General features: G+C 39.7%; 1 protein-coding gene and 1 long non-coding RNA gene across 2 annotated transcripts in view; both read right to left on the minus strand.

Moving 5' to 3' along the window:
* Positions 1-743, minus strand: part of LOC119894852 — a 39383-nt gene extending 38640 nt beyond the window's left edge. The window contains exon 1 of the long non-coding RNA XR_005442986.1: positions 290-743. This is a non-coding gene — a long non-coding RNA (uncharacterized LOC119894852). The remainder of the gene's footprint in view (positions 1-289) is intronic.
* An 8619-nt stretch (positions 744-9362) lies between these two features.
* LOC119894863 (calcium-activated potassium channel subunit beta-4-like) overlaps positions 9363-22853 on the minus strand; it is a 50598-nt gene continuing 37107 nt past the window's right edge. The window contains exons 3-4 of the mRNA XM_038707556.1: positions 20990-21117; positions 9363-12647 (exon numbers count right to left, since the gene is read on the minus strand). Coding sequence (XP_038563484.1) covers positions 12326-12647; positions 20990-21117 — 450 coding nt within the window. The 3' untranslated portion in view covers positions 9363-12325. The remainder of the gene's footprint in view (positions 12648-20989; positions 21118-22853) is intronic.

Here is a 22853-nt window from a genome sequence, read left to right on the forward strand (position 1 = left end):
GTCTGACTGTGCCTGTGTAACTTAGATAACACAAAATAAACAGTGGTCTAAAATTTACATAAACTAACATGTAAGTTATGAGAGTAACGTAAATACTCAAGTTAAAGCACAAGTAACGTTACCTCAAAATATTACTTAAGTAACGTTACAGTAAATTAACGTTGGTTAATTTCCACCACTACAAACAGTCACAGTGGAACATTTGACTTAAATACCAGAAAAGCCTCAAGCAAGCAAAGTAGGAGTTAAATAAGTAGACAGACAGAAAGAAGGAGTTTATTTTACTCACCGTGTTTGAAGAGAAGACGGAAGTTGTTCATTTGCACTTGTCGTTGCAGCCGCCATTTTGAGTCCGGCCGCGTTCGACACATTACCGAAAAAACTAGCTAAAACTTTCGCGGTTCTTTCATTAGCGTGAGAAATTTATGAAAGTAATGGTTTGTTGTGAAATGGATCTTTCACGGTGAATCGACAGTGAACCCGCCCGCCGGACTGACTGACTGACTGAGACCATTATCTAATCAAACAGGTGCCGACTTCACCTGGTTTTCCTCCTGGCTTCCTCTGCTAGAGCTTGCTGTAGGACTGCAATACCCCGTTTGACCGCACACAATCACCGATACTTACAACGTGTTTTAATCCAGGGGGCGCTGTTTCACAATTTAGATGAAGCTCAGTGACAAGTGGCGATGAGATTATGCCACAATAATACAAAATGAGGCCATTTAAATACTGTTATTTGGCAAGTAAATTATTAGTTTTATTACAAATACCTGGATAAAAAAAGAATTGAGCTTATTTGTCTCCCTGAAAACACAAAGAAATACTGTGGACAAGTGGTCTGACTCAGGCAATACCATCGTGTGTGTCCTCTTGTCTAGTAAGAGGCCATTCCTCTCTTTTCATGGGATTTGTGAATGAAAGAATATAGATAATGACAAAAAAGAGGGAGGACAGATGAAAGGAAGGACTTTCATCTCAAACAAATGCAGTAAAACCGTCCTGTTCTTCCCTTTTCATCCTTTTCTCACATCATTTTGTTTAGTGTTTCTAGACTGTTCTGTTTTTATGTTATTGGGCAGGTAAAAAGCACAGCTTTTTATAATTAGACGTGTTTTTGTACTCCAACAAAATGTTGTTACTGCCCCACGTCTTCTCCATTTAGCAGTGGTGGTGGGCTTACTTGTATTTTACTTGAGTCTTTCTATTGTATGCTGCTTAACGCCTACTTCTACCCCACCATATCTCAGAGGCGAGTACTTTTTATATCACTACATTTGTTTTAACAGCTTTTCTTACTAGATACTTTTCAGATTATAATTTTACATATACATCTCCTTCCTGCCCAGTGAAAACCACACATCTCCAGGTTGAAGCGTTCCTTTATGGGCTGAGAAAATTCCCCTCCTCCATACATCCATCTTCAACTGCTTATCCAGCAGCTCCAGCAGCTCCAGCAGGGGACCCCAAGCCTCCCTTTCCCGAGCCACATTAACCAGCTCTGATTGAGGGATCTGGCAGCGTCTCCAGGCCATTGTGAAAATAGAATCTCTCCACCTAGTCCTGGGTCTTCCCCGAGGCCTCCTCCCAGCTGGACGTGCCTGGAACACCTTCCTAGGGAGGCGCTTAGTGTGCATCCTTACCAGATACCTGAACCACCTCAACTGCCTGTTCTTCCTCCTCCTTCAGCTGAATAAACTCTTTAAACCTCCTTGGATCAGCTGGAAAATGCATCGTCACAAAGCTGAAAACAGGCTTTTTTTCTGACTGTTTAGAGACACAAGGTCCTCACAGGACAGCCACGCTACAAACACATGGTGATCTTATAGACCATGATGCATTGCAGCAGATTAAACTACCCAACAGGATATAAAGGAGTTAAAATGAGCTCAACCTTAAACATCTACAGCAGTAAAATGCAACATCCACATTAATGCAGCAGGAATATTAATCCAGATATGTAAGAGAAACATTGCCTTATACATGTAGTGGAGTATTTTCACAGTGTGGTATTAGTACTTTTACTTAGCCTCTGTAAAGGATCTGAATACTTTTTTCCACCACTGCAAATTAGTATAATTGAAGCTTGACATGCAGTGACTGATATGACAGATAAAACCAAATGCCATTTAAGTTTATTACAACAAGGCTAAAACTTTCCCCTTTTCAAAGTGTTATTCGGTCAACTTTGTCATAAAACCCTTAAAAGCTTACATCTGAAGACTTTTCATGTTGAATGTAATCATGTTATCATGATATTCATGGGTGTGCCTTCACCTAACTGTATTATAATGTAACAACCAATAAACTAATACTAATATAATACACTAATAAAACACAAACATTTGAAATAAAAACACAACTAACTTTGTGTCAGACAAATCTGGTGATGCTGCTCATTGCCTCTTTACTTCTTTCTATTTTGTGGGCATTTTGGATAATAACAAATGACAGGAAATGAGGAGGATAAGGGTGGAAACAAAATCCAACAAACATCTCTGGCTGGAAATGAAATGAGGACGTTGAAATTACATGGTCGGAGGTCTTCGACTCTTATGTCACTGATCTGCCGTCACTTCCTGCATCTTTCTACTATATCTAATAAAGGCATAACATAATAATAATAAACTATATTTGAGAGAAAATACAAAGATAGTAGCTCCACTACCTTTTCCAGAACACTACACCTTAAGGTTATTTACATATATATGTATATATATATATATGTTGTATACATTTTATATTTTAGACATTTTTCTGGAATCAATTTTCCTCTCTGTAGATTAAACACATTTTACACTAAAAATAAATAAATAAATAATTACAAATACGTGAACATCAACAAGTGAGGCTGGATGTTGGACGAGGAGAAAAGGCTGCAGTGGGACTCAGTATGAAGACAAAATTTGTTTTTATTAAAGATCTCTATATCAGGCACTATAGTTATCGTTATCGTTAAAACACGGCGAAGCGGCTACCTGGGTCACATGGTACACAGCTGAGGTTTGGAAATGAAAGACGACAAAATACCTGCAGACAACACAGTGCAGAGTACAAAGGTGTGATATAAAAGAAAGAAAAGGAGCTTCCTGCTCACTTATAATAACAGTAACAGTGATGATAGAAATACAGTAAATTAAAGACTTAAAGTAACTAACAGATACATTTTCCTTCATGTCAACCATCTGTTACTGATTTTTACAGTGTGAATTTAACTCAGGGGGGGAAATAAATCAGTAAATCAATTAAAATCTCATTAAATACCAAAACCATGTCTGTAATAATTTTCTGTTTTTGTGGTGAAAAAGTGAAATACAGCGTTAAGTTGCTACTGCAGTTCACAGCTTAGCATATGGCTTTAGATAGAAAATCTCAGACAGAAAGACAACAACAGCTCGTTAAGTCTCATAAAAATACACAAAAATGCTACGGTGAAGCTACATTTTCTTTGGAGAGTACGGATGATTCATGGGAAATCCAGATACAGGACAAAAACGATAGATTTTACACAATTTACACAGCAGGAACCTTGTTAATACTGTAAATAATAATAATCAGTAAACAGAAAAAAAAGAAAGAGTTGAGTGCAGACAGAAATCTGATTCATGAAGCTACATCAGTAGTTCCTGCTCCTGTCTCTCTACATTCATGGCGTCACACAACTCATTTTTACTCACGGTCTGTCATGTGTTTTCCCAATTCCTCTAAATGTCACATCATGCTGTAAAATCCAACTGAAGGCCAGAATTCACCACACTTTCTTTGGAAACAGGTGTTTGTTGATAAGTATGCTGTGTGGAGAACATTAGTTTAAACAAGGTCAGACATTTGCTTTTCATCTTAATGAGAGTAGCAGTACGGAGCCCCTGAGGGGACATGAGCAAAAACATGGTTTCTACAAGCTTCTGGTGCACACCACATAGTTGTCCATGGGCACCAGGTATTTTCTCAGGCTTAAAAGAAAGTATGTTGTGTGCAGGAGTGTGTGGTGTTCCATTACCAGTGTAGAAATGACAGCACAGAATGTAGCTCAGCCACATTCAGTGAACTCTAAAGGGTATATGTGCAAAATCGTCTTTGTTCATAAGTTACTTGTGTGGTAGTGAAATAGTTTTAATGTGCACAAAGACAGTTTGTGCACATGTGCACAGATAGTTTGTCGTGCACAAAGACAGTTTGTGCACATGTGCACAGATAGGTTGTCGTGCACAAAAACAGTTTGTGCACATGTGCACAGATAGTTTGTCGTGCACATAGATAGTTTGTGCACATGTGCACAGATAGTTTGTCGTGCACAAAGACAGTTTGTGCACATGTGCACAGATAGGTTGTCGTGCACAAAGACAGTTTGTGCACATGTGCACAGATAGTTTGTCGTGCACAAAGACAGTTTGTGCACATGTGCACAGATAGTTTGTCGTGCACAAAGACAGTTTGTGCACATGTGCACAGATAGTTGTCGTGCACAAAGACAGTTTGTGCACATGTGCACAGATAGTTTGTCGTGCACAAAGACAGTTTGTGCACATGTGCACAGATAGTTTGTCGTGCACAAAGACAGTTTGTGCACATGTGCACAGATAGTTTGTCGTGCACAAAGACAGTTTGTGCACATGTGCACAGATAGGTTGTCGTGCACAAAGACAGTTTGTGCACATGTGCACAGATAGTTTGTCGTGCACAAAGATAGTTTGTGCACATGTGCACAGATAGTTTGTCGTGCACAAAGACAGTTTGTGCACATGTGCACAGATAGGTTGTCGTGCACAAAGACAGTTTGTGCACATGTGCAAAGATAGTTTGTCGCGTACAAAGACAGTTTGTCATTTGCAAAGATAGTTTCTCATGTGCACAGATAGTTTGTCGTGTGCACAGATAGTTTGTCGTGTGCATAAGATTGTTTCTCGTGTGCACCAGATAGTTTGTTGTGTGCAGCAGAAAGTTTGTCATGTGCACCAGATAGTTTGTCACATCTGGAAACTTCAAAAATGTTTTTGTTTCCTTTAGGGGGTCACGAAATATCTTTTCATTTTAGGTTTATGCAGCTACAGCTCTGTGTGTAAAACAAGATGATTCTTCTTTTGTTGTTTGTGAGTCTTTTTGAGTTTAGCAGAAAAATCTATTAGAAAAGAATAATGAAACTTGAAAACACTGTTTCTGCACATTCTGCCTAAGGGGAAATAAATAATGTTTTACATTCATAGTTTGTTTTCAGTCAAACTTTGCTAAAGATCTGGTTTGTACTCCTGCTCAGTTCAAACTCAAACACCAACACAAATCAACAACACAGATACACATATATCGACACAAATCAAAATCTTCCACGAGGAGCTGCGCGAACAAAAAATGCTACAGCAGCGTACAGCAACATTCAAGTTTACCACATAACATGGTGATCAAAGACTGTCCCACAGCTGAACCTGAGGAGGAAAAGATGTATTTACAACAACAGTCAGTTCACACAGAGAACAGAATCAGCCGCAGACTGAAGTTCGGCTGTTTCACTTTTCATCGGCAGCGACATCACTCAGCCTTGTGGCTGTTGCTAAGCAACATGTAGGTAATTTTTAGACTGTTGAAATGGCGGCGGCGGTGGAAATCTGGAGACAACGTTTCTGATACAGGATGAATCATGTTTGATTTCTATTGTTAACTCTGCTGCGTGGAAGAAAAGTAATTTAGTCTCAAATTCAGCCTTTGAAAGTTATTTTACTTACAATAATCACACCTTTTGTTTCACAGTGCTGCTTCCCTTGTTTCAAGAACTTTCTAGTGGGAGTATGTAGAAACAAGAAAGAAGACGCTTGATTCTTGGCCAAACTCCTCACACTCACCTCTCCCTGTTTAAAATCCTGCATGATGATTCTTATATGCCGCCATACTGACTGGCTATATAATCAGTTTGCCTTGTCCAAAGTCTGGTGTGCATTGTTGTTAGCCATAATGCATTTTTATTATCACTTGTTCCATATCTGGCTCCAATAACTCACAGGAAGGTGGCAAAGTAAACCCAAACTCCAGGCTTTAAGACAATCTTTCAGAAACCTCTGACAACAGGTTTTGACAAAAAGGATTTTTATACCAACTTGGTTTGAAAACAGCTCTGATTCAGTAAATATACATAAACCCCGGCTTGTTCCAGGTCTGCTGTCCAGACCCCCCCCTTTTAATCTGGCACACAGCACCTGTATTAACAGCTTGAGCAGCAAGTAAAGAAAATACTACGTGTACCGGCAGCATTGTAAACAACTCAGACTTACAAACACATTTAACATTGCTGAAACAAATCCAGATGGAAAAGTTACTGTTTGTGTCTTTGCCAAGAAAATCTGCGAAAAGATAAAATAAAAATGCACCGCAACAACATCTCCACCTGCTGCTGCTGCTGCTGTTTTTAGCTGATAGAGAGTGGGTTTTCCTGCCCTTTGCCCTTTAAAACAACACCTGCATACCCAAATGAAACACAGCTATAGATCACCATTCTGAAGTTAACCCCAATCAGATTACAGGAGTGAAGTGAAGAAAGCATTTCAGTTGCACAGTAACCTGCATAGGCTTATAGGCTGAAGAAAAGTTTCAGCTGAACCAAACATGGCTGGTTTAACCATAGATCTTTAAACTGAGGATAACAATATGAGTTGCATGTTAAATTCATAGACAGACGGATACATTGCATTGATGGCAGAGTATCTGAAAAAGGCAGGTCGAACCTGTGCTACACTTTGAGGGAAACAGCTATTCCCAAACTAAATAGTTCCTCTATACTTTTAGGCTGCAGATCCCACTGCTGGACAGAAGTAAAAATAAAAACAACACACTTATCTTTCCACTTATCTGGCCTTATTGCTTGCTTAAAAATAAAACACAGAACTAAGACTTAAAAGCTGAATTGGTGATTGTATCACAACAAAGTCCAGAATTTAGCTCAACTGTGAAACCTTCGCATAGAGAAATAAGAAATATAGGGAAATAACTTTTATTGTGTCTTTACTGAAGTTACCTGTCAGCTCTGAGGTTTTCTTGACTATCTAAACTGGGTTGAAACTGAGTAGAATCTGATTTTTTCCCCATCATTTACACATAAACACACACGTGTCTCTGCTGGCCAGATCACAAATCTGATTACTATCTGTCTTTTGAGTTCTGGGCTGCATGTAAATCAGGGTCCGGCTCTCGTCTCAAAGCTCCTCCAGAGGTCGTTTCAACAATCAGATTTCAATCCGTCCTGAATGCTTCTGGGATGCATTAACACTCAGAGCCCGAGATGCAAGAAGTGAATCAGCATCAATGGGGTCACAAGCATCCTACTTTATTCACATGGTCTAGATTTTGTCCTCATTACTGCTGAAGGCAACATTTGAAAGGCCTCTGGGCTTCGGCCACGTGTTGTTTTCATCCTGGAGCAATCATCTGTCACTCGTCTTCAGTGTTTACTGAGCAACAACATGTCTGTTTGACACTCAGTGATCAGGTTATAGCTTTAAAACTACAACATCCTTTCATTAGCTTCTTAATTACATTCAAAGACTTGACCATGCTGTAGTTGTTGAGAGGCTTGTCTGTTGCCTTATACCGGGCAGACACTGTAGCGATTAAACACGTTTTTAAATGTGAATTGGTGGCCCCTGAATGATTCTACCATTCGGCTGAGTTTCTGTTAGATTGTTTGTTGTTTGACGTTCAGTTTGAGGTCACAACGCCTGATTAACAGCCAGAAAAATCACAGATCTGGCTGTTGGACAACTGTTTGGATGTCTTGCAGTTTGAGTGGCTGTTATAAACAGTGGTGAGCTTGTTTTAAATATTATTAGAGTAGTATTTTACATCCTGATGCTCAGACATCTTCAGTCAGACTGTGATAGAAATAAAACTGACCAAACTGTCGGCATCTTTCAGTGGGTCCATGTTTTTCTTTTAACTTTGTACTTGCTTTTCATTGTAGTTTTTTTTTAATAGTTAATTGTTTTGCAAAGACTTTAATTTAAATATAATTTCATTGCAATCATGTTCACATTCAGTGTGAGCAAAAAATAAAACTCATACGTTTTGTCCGTGCAGAAAGGATGAATGAAATGTGTAGCGTGAGAAAACGCAACAGTGTCAGTGCACAGCTCTAGTTGAAGCTGGTTTGCTCCCTCAAGTTAAACCCAAATGAGGGCGTCACACATCAGGTTAAAGGTGAAGGATTGTCTTAATGCTGCCAGTTTACAGGAGCAGTGAAAGATTTTAAAATACAACCAGGTTAAAGTTGACAGAACCCAAACATCACTGTAATCCACCTGTATATTCCATTACAGGTTAGATAATGTTGGGATCCAAAGCTTTGTCCTGTTTCAAGGGTTATTTCTTTGTGCATAACGTAAACTGTAGGTGCAAAAGTACATCCACATACTTTTGGTCATATAATTTTAGAATAATAAAACCATTTAGGATGAAAAATATTTTTGGTTGAAAGACTTTTGTTTTACTCTCAACATCCAAATTATGTCCCATTTTCACTCATACTATCAAACAAAATTTAGCCTTAAACTGAACCAATATGACTGCAGGCAGTGGTGGAAGAAGTACTTTACTCAAGTAATACCACACTGTTAAAAATACTCCACTACAAGTAAAAGTCCTGCACTGAAAATGTTCCTGAAGTAAAAGTATGCGAATATAATCAGGGAAATGTCCTAAAATATTAAAACAGTAAAATGTCCTGTTATCTCTCCTCTCATCAGATTCTTCTTCCTCCTCATTAATGTGAAGCAGGACGTTGCTGCTGTATTTGTTGAGCTGCAGCTCAGTCTGAACAGTTTCAGACTGCAGCTGATGATCCTTTTCATTCTGGATCAATCTGCTGATTATTTCCTCCATAAAATCGATTGTTTGGTTTGTAAAGATTCTGCAGTCACAGTTACCCAGAGCCCAAAGTGACTCCCTCACAACGCTCGTTGTGTCCAAACCTCAACATTTTTAACAAACATTACAGTTATTACAATCACTCAGATTTAATTCATAACAAAACATCATATTTTAGAAACTATTTATGTGTTTTGTATGTAAAACTCTTAATTTGTAACCAACTCAAGCTGTCAGATAAATGTAGTGGAGTATAAGTATTAAGTAGCAGTAAATGGAAATACTCAAGTTACAGTATCTCACAGAGTGAGTACACCCCTCACCGTTTTGTAAATATTTGATTATATCTTTTGTGTGACAACACTGAAGAAATGACTCTTTGCTCCAGTGTAAAGTAGTGAGTGTGCAGCTTGTATAACAGTGTAAATCTGCTGTCCCCTCAAAATAACACATCACACAGCCATTAATGTCTAAACCGCTGGCAACTAAAGAGAGGACACCTCAGTGAAAATGTCCAAATTGGGTTAATATTTTGTGTGGCCACTATTATTTTCCAGCACTTAAACAAATGAAAACATTTTTTTGGTACTTGAATAAAAGTCACTTTCCACCACTGCCTGCAGTCGATGATTTGCCACCGCATTGAAAGAAACTCTGATTTCTCTGTACCAGAGTACGAAGCTGTGTCTCGTCTTTGTTTTGGTTTGACGGGAAAGGTCCCGTAACATTTGTTCCCAGTCTGACCTCCAGCATCAGGGTCTGTGGTTTGTTCCTGCTGCCGTGGTTCAAAGAGCTCTCACATCATTAACCAGGAAGCGGTTTGGAGTCCCAGAAGCAACAGGAGCCACTAATGGGCCCTCTGATGAGTCAACAGTGTATTTGAATACATAAATAAATGATAAAGTTAAATAATTTAAAATAACCTCTAATCAAGTCGATTTAAAAATTGAATCTCCCTTTTACTGTTTTACTGGCTCTTTTTTATTTTTTCACCATTTTACTTTTCCTCATTTTCATGCAGCAATTTTTCCATTTTTCATTTTCCTTGTTGTTGAAATACAGAAATAGAAGTACATTTACTCAAGTACTGCATTCTCCTGAAATTCTGAGTGTTTCCATTTTGGGATATTTTCTAAATTTAAAGTAAAATAGTAAATTGTTTACTCCGCTACATGTTTGTGTCAGCTGGTTGTTAATCTACAGATTCATGTTTTATATTAAAACATGCAATAAACTCATAATACACATTACTGTAGCTGCAGTATAAACCAGTGGTTTGACTCAATTACAAAATTATAGTACTTTTAACAAGCTAACACATTAATCACTTAACACTTTGAGAGTACTGCTAAACATTTTAATTTAATTTACATTTGAATATTCCTTTTTATATGTACAAATATATCAGTTAATTTGCTTTATGTTTTAATTCTGTTTATTGTATGTTACTTTTACTGATGGATGCTGCAAATAAAGCGCTGAACTATTTTTGATTCATCCATTACTTATTATTATATTTTCATCAGTAATACTTCTTTACTTCTACTAAAGTAAAAATCTGGACTTGAATCTGAGTACTTTACCACCACCGGTTACATGATAATGAAAAGAAGAAAAAATAAAGAGCCAGTAAAAGATAAAACGGGAGCATAAAATAAATAAATTGCTTATTTATTTACCGTAAAACTTCAATTAATAGCCCAGGCTTTTATTAATTTACTCACCCTGCCTATATCTGAGACAGACACCTTTAATTCCTTTCACACAAAACTCCTGCTATGCCATAATCAAATAGTTTATGTTCAACCAGTATGACAATTACTTGTATAAAAATCTCTTGCTGTCTCTCTTGTTGAACATACCGGTTAAATCTGATATGTCTCTTTAAAATTAACTGAATGACTGAATTATGGAGAATCTAACGAACTGAACTGTGGCATTGTCCATACAGACGAAAGTTTTAACATTAATATTTGAATGTGCAATCTAAGCAGCTTAGAAGTAGCTCAAGAGGGCAACTGGTGGGCTTCAGATAACACTCTGACGTCAAAAGGCAAAAACTCTGGTTTTACTGTCTACACGACAACACTGCAACCGGAGTTTCTTAAAATTTTCACCCTGGCAGGAGTTTTCAGAAATGTTCGGTTTCAGTGACCTTCCGTGTTTACGAACGGCCAAAACGCATAGAAAACGTCACGGTTTTGAAAATACCCATGTTCGTGTAGACAGAGGTTTTACACATCTAAAGAACTTCTATAAAAACTAGACCAGGCTTCTAATTAAGACCTGTGTTTTTTTTTGTCAAAACAAGTGGCTACACCAGGCCAGTAAAAGGGACTAGGCTTTTAATTGAAGTTTGACGGTAAGCAACTCATTATGTATTTGAGCCCTGCAAGTAAACTTTACTCTACAGTTTGTCGTGTCGTTAACTGCATATGTAAAGACTGTCATTTAAAAAACCAAAAGATTCCGTTGTTAGCAGCCTCTGACAAACATCGTTTCCAGTATGGATTTACAACTTCTAGACCTTTGCTGGTTAAATGTCACCAACTCCACAGAAAGCGGCCAGTAGTAAAGTCTAGGCTGTAATGGGTTGGGATAGTTGGGATGCATACACGATGGCCACAGCGTCCCCAGCCGAGGACTTCTGCCGGACATTTGTCCAAAAATAATCTTAGAAATATGACTGTAACAACAGTAGGACGACAGCAGAGATTACAGCTACAAAAGATGCAAAGATGTCTGAAGAGAGAGCTGGTGGATATCACGATATGGGAGAAACATTATGAGCACAGGAGGGAAAACAAATCATGATATCTATTTGTTTTTTGATGGAAACAAATTAATCGTTTGACTTTGTTAATCGCACACAAGAATTGTAAAGTGCTCTAGAAGACACTCATTTACCTTGTAATAAGTAAAAAGAAACTTGGGTTTACATCAATCAGAAAGATCTACTAAAGAAACCCTTGATGAAAGATTGCACTGAGTCACAGAAGCTAGAGGAGCAGCAGCTAGCATTCATGGCTACTGGGACTCAAAGGGAAAACTATCGTAATAGAAGAGCTACAGTTCAGACTGCAGTAAGGAGCAGTTCAGTGTCAGTCCTGGAGTTCGACTGACTTTTCCTGACACATAATTCCTTGAACCATCTATCACAGCACAGGTGTGATTATAATAACCCTTCGTCACGACTCTAGCACTAGAAGAAATGCTGATTATAATCTGAAGACTCGACTCAGCAGGGTCCAGGAGTCCCCTACTGATCCAGTTTGTTAGAATCAGAGGAAACAGTCCTGATGTTTCTGCTGAAATCTATAGGCAACAGGGTGGATTTGCCCTCGTCCTCTTTTCATATTTCAGATCAAACCACACCAGGCAGCAGCGCGGTGGCGTCCTCAACCAGTTAGGTCGTCTTCGCCCACCAGCTTCTTCCTAAGGGATTGAATTTCGTCAGGTGGAAACAGATTTCTGTTTCGTCTTAATGTTCTCGATCGCGGCGTCGCACCGGCACTGCGAAAAGTGGCAGGGTCCTTGTTGGCGACAGCTCGGGGTCAGAGTTTGTCGCGAGGGTGTCTTCGGCCTTGTTGCCGCGCCGATTAGAGGGCCCGGCGGACAGGTCTTGGCACACTTCGTAGGAACATTTCCTCTTCTGGAGAGCCTCAGCTCGGACGGCCAGGGAGCGCGCACACACTGTGAGGAGCACGATGAGCGTGCCCAGTAGGAGAGACACCATTGGCCAGAGGACACAGTGCAGCAGGACGCTGGTGTCGTGGGAACGGCGCCACAACACGTCGTCTGGCCTGAAATCACAAGTAGAAAAAATTAATTTAAAAAACAGCAGAATTAACAGCTCAAGTTTCATTGCTCTAAACTCAATAATGGTTTTATATTTTGTTTTTCAGTATTTAATTATTTCCAGTTGCTTCTACTTTTTTTGATCACTGCTTATTTACTGCTCGTTTTTTTTCATATTAACGTAGCTAAACTAACTGCAATCCAACAGCTAATGGGAAGAAACCAGTCCTTCCCCTTCCGGTGGAGCACCATGCAATATTATATACCGCAGTCCTTTAGCAACAGCGCCATCTAGTGGAGTTGTGGTGGTAATGCACAGCAACACGAAGGAGGTTAACCCTGTCTGATAGGTGCGCGGCTATAGATTTAACCGGTCGACATGAATATTATCAATAACTTTAGGCACACACCCTGTGATGGTTAGAGTAAGGGTCCTAGGATTAGGATTCCTAGGACCGGAACTGCAGTTGTTGGACCCTTGTTTATTTTGATACCGCCAGCTAGCTGGCTGGCTAATTAGCTAGCTGTGTACTCTTGACAGCCCCAGTTACCCTTACCCTAACCATCAGGACAGCAGGATACTACTCCCACCATGGGACCTTACTTCGGAAATAATATGTACAGTAGGGGAGAGCGGGGTGAGATGAGCCAGTTTTTACTTGAGGTGTCTTTAAAGTGAGGACATGACAGTAATGTCTCCAACTAAAACATGTATTTTAGGATGTGGTGCATCTCTGGGAATAATCAATTTGGATCTAAAATAAACTGTTTTCAAAATATGGCTTTCCAAAGAAAAAGTGGATTCTTGGCTCAACTTGCCCCATATGAGGTGTAAGTTGAGCCACATGGGGTTTGGGGACAACAATGTCATTTTGTTGTGCAAACTCAAACGGCAGGTCCCAACAGTTAATTGCACTTAGATAGTGAAACACTGCAGCTGTGTCTCCTGGTTGTTTCATATCAGTATATCACTTTAAAGTCATCCTGTTTACCGTCATGTCCCGTGCCACCCGATGAATTGACTTCTTATTTGTGTACCTCTCCAATAACTCTGTCCAAACCCACAACAGGAGTTGAAGCCTGTCTGTCTTCCATTTATAGAAGCATGACATGATGGTTTCTGGTCTAAAATGCATAATGTCACATCATTTCGTGATTCATAAGAATGCAATTTAAAATTACTGTGAAATATCTTGCTCAACTTCCTCTAGGTCTTTAGGTCAAATTACCCATCCTGCCATTTTAACAAATTCGTGTCATCCAGCTGTTTAAGGGTAACGTCATGCTAACAGTATGGCCTCATACTGTAACTTCCTAAAACTCTAACACATGCGTAAGATTTTCTCAAACCTGTCTGTAATTGTTCAGACACAAGAATCAGGACTCACTGAACATATAAAAATCCCTTTTTTTTTTTTACTTAAATGTGCTTATAACTTATTCCATGGGCCTGTCGCCACCACATGGTGAGTAAAAGGGATGACTCTTCAAAAATGTGTTTGTCTATGGCTGCCAAGAAACAAGGGGTGGCTCAACTTCCCCACAGGCTCAAATCAGCCAGCTCTCTCCTAGTCATCGACAAGAGACAACTAATTCTTTGATCCCGTTTAAACTGTTCTCTGAATTACACACATGATGATGGTCAATTTAAAATATACATTTAAATGTCAAGAAAGTTGCAGTTTGATGTAAAACCACTGAGGTGTAAGACTGCGAAAATACGTAATTACAAAGACCACAAACCAAAAAGTCGCGTATGTGACGTCATAACTTTTTCTCTCAATGACTGAAGCAAACGTTAAAGAACTGCCATGTGTGGATGATCTGATAAAAGGGCCGAGAGTAGTTGGATTAAACACTTCAGGTGAGATATATTTCTGCGTGGAACATAGCTAAGTTATCTAGCTAGCAGCAACCAAGCAATGAACGTCAGCTAGCATTACAGCGCTAACATGTTGCAGACGTATATTGTGCGAGACAAGAGATGTGGTTCATTGAACGGTTTTCACACAAAACAATATTGACAAACATCATGTGTGTAATTCAGGGCTCAGTTCAAACATGATCAAAAAATAAGTTGCCTCTCGCCGTTGACTACCTCACATAAATAAGGTCTCATGGGCCGGAAGCAGAAGCGAGTGACTTAGTGGGCTAAAATATTACAGCACCGTAGCATGGCGAAATTACTGGTAATCAAATATATCACTGTATATAACCTCTACTAATAAACATAACATTAGTGGACTAAATTCTTTGTGGTGCAACATCAGCTATCCCTGCAGAGTTGTACACATAGAGAACAACCTACTGCTCAACGTCAGCAAAAACAAGGAGCTGATTGTTGGTTTTAGGAAAAGGAAGAAAAAGACACACACTGCTGTCTAAATCAGTGGGGCTGAGGTGGAGCAGGTGAACAGTTTTAGTTCCTGGAAATCAACATCACAGAAAACTTGACATGATCACATCAAAGAAGCTTAGAAACGGTTGGATTTCTTAAGGAAACTTCAGAAGCCAAAATCCTGTGTCATGTTCTTGTCAGCTTTTACGGAGGAGCAATAGAAAGCATCCTGACTGGAAACATCACTAACTGGCATAGGATGTGCACGGCCCAGGACCCGAGGGCTCTGCAGCGAGTGATGCTCAGAACATCATTGGTACCAATCTCCCGAGCATCAGTGAAATCGGTGAGGTGCCTACGCAGAGCCCAAAGGATACTAAAGGACAGTACCCAGCACATCTCTGGGTCATCCATCCTCTCAATCTGCAGCACTTTATTGATTGGAACCAGTTACCTACAGTAACTGTAACTGCTTACCGTGATGACGGTCACTGAGCTGCTGAACCTTTCTTCTCTGTTTTTATGGCTTTTACGTTTGTTGCTTCATACTTGCTGTCCTGTGTGCTTGGTTGATGCTTGTTAGTACTATGCTGTTGATCTTTGCTATACTTCCTTTGTGGCTGAATCACTTTTAAAGTCCGACCAGGCCGTTATTATAAAGAAGAATTGATTCTTAACTGACCTGCCTGTTCACCCTGCTGCCGTCTGCCAAGAGTGTGTATGAGAAAATATAAATGCAATCTGCAGCAGGCACTAAACTTGCACCAAAACAAACTACATTCAAAAAGGAAATGATGATTAATGCACCAGGCTATCTGCTGTCGTACCACCAGTCTACAGAGCAGCTTTTCCCCTCAGGCTGTGAGACCCATAAATGCATCCTCAGCACTGCACAGTCCTTTATTTCTGTACATAACATTTGCTTTTTGTGAGTAGCATAAAGGGAACTACAAATTTAATCTCATAAGACAACACTGTGTTGTAAAATCACAAATAAATCTACCTTTGCACGAGGCATAAAGCTAACATTACATTGGCCAATTACACTTCTGTGAGGGCCGTTGTTACCCCATGCTGCCTCTCCCTCTATGGAGTACAAGGCAGCCTTGTGTAATACTAAAACTACAGAGCTGCATTTGGATTGCATTTCTTACAAAAGGTTCAGGAGAATAACTTTCATGCCACATCTGAAACAACCTCATATATCAAGTGACTAACTGTGTTTTCCTCACCTTAAAAAACCTTTCTGAGTGCTCCAGTTCTTTTTAAAATACAACAGAAAAGCTTTTCTGTCGCCTCGACGAGCTCCCGCTGGGGCCCTCATTTATGAAGAGTTTCCTCATTCTGATTCTTTCTGGTGCAGAGATAAAAATAAAACCAGCCAAGGTCACAGGTAAGCACTGTCTGTGAGTAATAGGAAGATTAAGCTGACACGCTAAAGGAGATCTCTCTTCTTTTATTTCCAGTCTCATCAATTTTCGATCACAGCATTATAAAAAAAAAGGGAGCTTGCTCCTTCACAAGGCCGCAGAACCTGGATAAAAAGAAAAGGAGAGCTTCTTTCATCTTTGACAATCTGCAGCTTTTTAATAAAGTGTATCTCCAGGTTCTGGAAGAACCTTGAGTTTCAAGTGGTACAGAGAATACTGTGCATTAATCATCATTTCCTTATTGAATTTAGTTTGTTTTGGTGCAAGTTCAGGACCAGGTGCAGATTGTAGTCATAGTTTGAGTGTGATATTTCTTATGCATACAGAACAGTTCCGACGTGAGAGGAGCAGCTGAAGCGTTTTATCACCACTTTATGTTTATGCTCATCAGTTTGAAGTACATCAAGTTTGTTTCTGAGAAATGTTGTTTGGTATAGGGCTGGGGGCGATATGGCCCAAAAATGTTGTCAAATCATTATTTCTTTCAAGTTTAAAGGCAAATTTTTGTCCCTGAATGAAAATTGAAGGGCCAGATGGTTAATTGTGAGGCTAGACTATACTTTATGGTCAGAACGTGACAAACTGCAGATCTCTTCTCATATCTGAGGTAAAACATTCAAAACTATTATGATAAAATCTTTTCTTTAAAAAATATGATTAGTAATCTTTTTTCAGCCCCTTTTCCTCAACAAAATAAACATCTTAATAGATAAATTAAGCACTAATTCATTCGTGATTCTAATGAATTAAATCAAATATTAACTGACAATCTATTGAACATTTGTTTTATTGTCATTGAGGAAAATTATATTGCGGTAATTATCATTATTGTTTTATTGCCCAGCCTTAGTTTGGTATTGAAAATATTGCAAGTACTATTATTCTATTCACAAGCCTTAAGTTGTGTATTCTTCAAATGAAGTTACCCCTCCTCCACACCTTTCCTTACCTCTGCTGTGTCGGGCAGTTCTTGTGACTTTCCAAAACTCCTCTAAAACTGTTTGGACGACACTTCATACTAGTTTATTTGAAGCATGTGGAACTCTTGTTATGGAAAATAAGCCAACCAAAGGTGTAACTAAGGACATTCACTCAAGTACTGTCTTAGGTAGTATTTTCAGTGACTGTATACTTCTACTTCACTACATCTTTGAAGGAAATACCTTTAGTTATTTTGCAGATGTAGAGGAATAATACAAAATCTAATCAAGAAATAAATGGTGGTGTATTATTACAGATTAAGTTAGGACTTTATTGATTCCTGTGAGGGGAAATTCAGAAGCTACCCAGGAGGAGTATTTAAAGTACTTAAAATGCCATGTAAGCCAAACCAGAGCCACGTTGAGCAGCCATCCATCCGTCCATTGAAGAGAACCTTTATTATTGAGAACTGTTTATTTTGTTTATTATGATCGTTTAGTTTGTGTTAATTTGACAGCGTTGTACGCTTTGTATGAATCTCATCGTTAGCTGACGCTTTTGGGAATTTCTGCAGCTCCAGACAAAATAGAAAGTCAGCGATCAGAGGAAGGATTACATAAAAAAAAAAAAGAACGTGATGGATGGGGAGGACTAACACGGATAACCATTGGTGTCGGAACCGAACGACCTGAGAGAAGAGACTCAATGTTGCGATACTGCTCTTTGTAAAATATTTGTGTCTGTGTATGTGTTTTTGCAGGTGATCAAGGTAACTGAGAGCCAGTGAGCCCAGGTATTTAGGTGTTGGTTCCTGCGCCTTCCACCACGCTCTGCCACACTACCTTAGGCCCCATCCACACTAGTTTTTGTTTAAAAGGCGAAAGAATAAAATATTGGCAACGAAGATTTTCTTTTGCATGGACCAGTAACGAGTTGGGACTGTTACTGAATGTAACACGGGAGTGTGGCGGCAGAAAACAGACTGGGAGTCGTCGCAAATTAAACATGCACAGTACAAATGAAGGCTAAAAGTGTTATTTGCACGTCCTGTCTAAAACTCTGTCAGCAGCATCGTGTTTCTGCTTTGCTTAACTTCTAAGCCCCAATCAGAGAGCCAAACGTAAGCGTCTGCGTCATCGTTTCTAAAGTCCTCCGTTTTTGCCCGTCCGCACTAAAACGCTACCCGGAACGGGGTCGGCAGTGTTTTAGGCTGGACAGGAGGTGGAAACGTAGCAAAAGGTCCCCGTTTTGAAACAAAAATGCAGTAGTATGGACGGGGCCTTTTAGTTTTGTTTTGCTCATTGACAACATGCATCACATACTAATCAAACATGCACCATCATACACTACTGATAGGATTGATTTCTACACCTCATTGTTAGTCCTTTGTTGTTGGTATTAATACATTTCAGTTTATTATGGTTCAGCCGGGTTGTAACACTACCTAAATCATGGATTATAGCCTTGGAACTGTGGAAATTTCTCTGTATTTTTGTCCCCATTTCTGCCACGAGCTCAACCTCTAGGCGTATGTCATCAGCATGTGCTGACAGTGTTTTTTGTAGCGTACCATCTCCAAACACTGTTACTCACTGAGGGTCACTGGTTTATCGGGTACTGGGTAAATGTTTGTGATGTATCCAGAGGGTCATGCCTTTCTTTGTTTTATAACATGTACCTGGCTGTACCAGGGTCTTCCAGAGGACCTCTTAAAGTTAGTTAAAGATAGTGCTGACCCTGAGATTAGGATAAAAGCTGCATGTGCTGAGACGCTGCAGCTCACTTTGATGATACACTTAAGGCTCGTGCAGACTACACGACTTTCAGTGTCGGCTGATGGCCGTGCCGTTCACACTACACAACACACAGTCTTGTGACGGGAGTCTTGAAGTCGTTGTGGCGTTCAGGCGTTCACGCTACATGACAGGGGGTCACACACTACAGGAGCTGACAGCGGCTGTGTCACCTGACGCAGGTCTCCAAACCACGTTTTGTCAAGAAAACACACGTGAAATGTGAAACGGGAAAGGAAACCTGCACACAAAACAGCTGTTTGTTATTATAAAGATCAGGGTGAAAGGATGGATCAGCACACGCAGGCAGCAGGGATCATCTGAGCTACAGAGAGCTGGAAGGGAGTAAGAAGCAGCCGCCTGCTCTCATTGGCTGGATGTGGATGTGGAGTCGTCCGACTCTTCCAGATATTTGGCGTACTAGATATCTGGCAGACGTCGGCGATGTGTTAGAAATGTGTCGGGAAGCCGTTTTGATGCATCATCGAGTAGTTCACACATAACGACTGGCGACCGCCGATCGATCGCTGATTTACCCCCTGTCGCAGCCTGACGGTCGCCGAGCGGCAAATCGTGCTAAGAATCGTGTAGCGTGAACTAGGCTTTAGGCGTGTGTGTCCCAGTGGCTTCCTTCTGCAGAAGACTTGAATAAAATTCACAGCAAGGGCGTCACTTTGTGTTGAAAAGTGGTGGGGACATAAGCGCTCAGACTAAAGGTGTGAAGATAGAACATCATGATATGCGATATTAGTTTCACGAGAATGAGAAGAAAAGATCCTTAAACAGTGTTTTAACGGCGGAGGGTCTGGGGGGACCACCCCCAGGAAATTTTGATCATCAAACACTTAATTTCCTGCATTCTGATGAAATTTTCTGCACCAATTTATGGTGGAAATGTTTTTATTTATGTAAAAGAAAACACACAATTCAGGCAGCACGTGACATTTAAAATATATAAATATAACAGAATCAGAAAGTGAGTGCAGCTCTCAGTCATTCAGATCTGTTTCTCCTGCAGATCAACATTTCTCATGTAACATCCTCCCTGCTGAGGCAGCACACATGCAGGCATGATTTAGTCTTCACTCCTCTTTTATGTCCAAAGGGAGAGAATGGAAAACTGGCCAAAAAGAAACTGTGACAAGAAGCTGCTACACATTTTTGGGTCATTTTATTATCAGTAGCTTGTTTTTTTTGCTTAAGCTACTTTTTTTTGGATAATGCACATTTGTTTCTTCAATATCGTAATTGCATTTCATGTTTTCTTAATGTGCAAATAAACCTTTCTTAAAGCACTTTCATTTGTTATTTAACTGCAAGCTGTAGTTCAGAATGTTTTTTTTAACAAAAGTGATGGGGACAAAATCAGCCATTACAAAAAGTGGTGGGGACATGTCCCCTGCGGGACCGGTGTAAATGACACCTATGATTCACAGAAAGACAAGTGTTTGCCTGAGCTGTTTATTTGAGAATTCGAATTGCCATCACAATTTTGGCGTTGTCGGCAGGACTTTGACGATCCATAATCTTGAAGCGCTCCACTGTCACCTGACATTATCTCCACAGAAAAAAACACACTCAAACTATGCTTCTCTGTACTGTGCTCGTGTGAAAAACATCCATCACAAAAGGGCTGTAAGATCCGGCTAAATTAAAGTCAAAGGTCACTTCTGTGGGGTCAAAGGTCACAGGCAGCAAATTAAGAAGTGGAAAAGGTTCTGTCAGAAAGACGCCCATGCAATTTCCTGCGGTAACGATGATCTGTCACCGAGGCAAATTTCACAACATCACACATCCCCAGTTTCCAATTTATCTGTATCACACCTTGAAATAGACGACGCTGTAAACGTGTGTGTGTGTCTCACCTCCTCTGCTGGTTGAAGAAGCAGGTGAAGGACTGGCTGCTGACCTCTTTGGTGAAGTAATCCTCCCACCACAAAACACTGTCTTTGTTCTTCTGGTTGTCCCTCTCGCAGGGAGGGACGTATGAACACTGAGACACACAAAACAGGTCATAATCAACACCACATATATGATGTTGTAGACAATGTAATAAAACAGTGTGAGCATATATACGGTGAAATATGGCAGGGCTGAAACAATTCATCGAAAAACTGTAAAGATGCTTTTTAGTGATCGAGTTTGTTTAATCAACTATACTTCGATCATTACTGTCGCGCAACACGCTTACGCCGCGGACGCGATTTAATGGTGCAGATTTCAAAATGGAGGAAGAGAGAGAAAATAGCGAGGGGCAAAAAAGAGACAGAACAAAGAGAAAGACAGAAAGTGTCCAAAGTCTGGGATCATTTCAAGCTAAAAGAAAACAGCAGCTCTGTCCAGAGGATCTGCCGCAAAACAGAACCAGCAGACCACAACGGCAGGACGGCAACGCTTCAGCATCTGAGCAGAAAGCATCGAGTCCACGGAGCGGACCCCGAACAAGCTAACGTTAGCATTTAACAGAAATCATGATTGCTAGTTGAGATGAAGGCTAGCAAAGGTAAGGCTCAATTCTTAGCTGAAAATATATAAACGTGTGTTTGTTGTTATTGTTCTCCGACTGGTTTGTCGGTTAGTGAGTTTGGGTTGTAACGTTACAGATATGAGTTACACAGATGATCCCGGCATCGGGGGCAGCAAGCTAAAGTATTTCTTACTCGATGAATCAGTAGAATAATCGACAGCCCTAAAATACAGTAACATATTATAACATAATTTAGCAAAGCAAAAGAGCATTGAATATAAAATGTATAGTCTAGTATGAGTATAGTATATTATTAATAAATATAAATAATAATAATACATTTTATTTCTATAGCGCTTTTCAGGACACTCAAAGACACTTTACAATAAAACCAGCATTTAAAAATATAGATAAAATACATAAATGGAAAAATACCTGAACGATAAGTAGTACATAACGATAGTACAATACAATACAATATAATCATTATATGCATTCAATAGTTCAAACATCAAAATTGTCAAGAAAACTAAGCAACATTTAAGGGTTACGTCTCCTGCTGATAATGACACAGCCACTTATTATAAATTTGACAAATATCACATGATAACTGTACCACCCCATGATGACCAAACACTCCTGCCACAAGATCTCCAGATAACTGGGTCAGTGCTGGGAAGCAACTAAATTATTTGAATTATTCATAAATCGTTACGTCTGTAAAAAGGGAAAAAAGTTCTCCAGAGTCCAGGGCCCTGACAGTATTGGAGCCCTAGGTGAGATTTGAAATTTGGCGGATTTTCCTGAAATGCAAGAATGCACTGTGTGACTGGTTTAGTTTCACCTGTGGACAGGACAAATAAAGAGGAGGGTCTATGGGTCCCCCCCCAGAACGTTTTGAGCATTAAAATGGAACTTAATTTCCTGCATTCTGGTGAATATTTCTTCAACAATTTATGGTTAATCTTCATGTATATAAAGGGAAAAACAATATTCAGGCAGCATGTGACAAAAAAATACATTAAAATTTAATAGAATATAACGCAGGAAGGCTTTTTAGGCATTCTGCAGCTATTGCTTTTAAATATGTTTTCTCCATTGGACCTTTTCACCTCAATGAGAAGTTAATTCATTTTAATTCAGTTAGAAACTCCTGGACTTTAATAGCTCCTGTGTTTCAGCTCATGTTCAAAATTTTCTGCACATTCAGAATCTCTCCCACATATCTGTGTTCTCTGACATGTCCAGAAAACAAATCGCAA

This window comes from Micropterus salmoides, unplaced genomic scaffold (assembly GCF_014851395.1).
Source record: "Micropterus salmoides isolate LMB-PRFRI ecotype aquatic unplaced genomic scaffold, ASM1485139v1 Ms_hic_scaffold_9, whole genome shotgun sequence".
Classification (NCBI taxonomy): domain Eukaryota; kingdom Metazoa; phylum Chordata; class Actinopteri; order Centrarchiformes; family Centrarchidae; genus Micropterus; species Micropterus salmoides.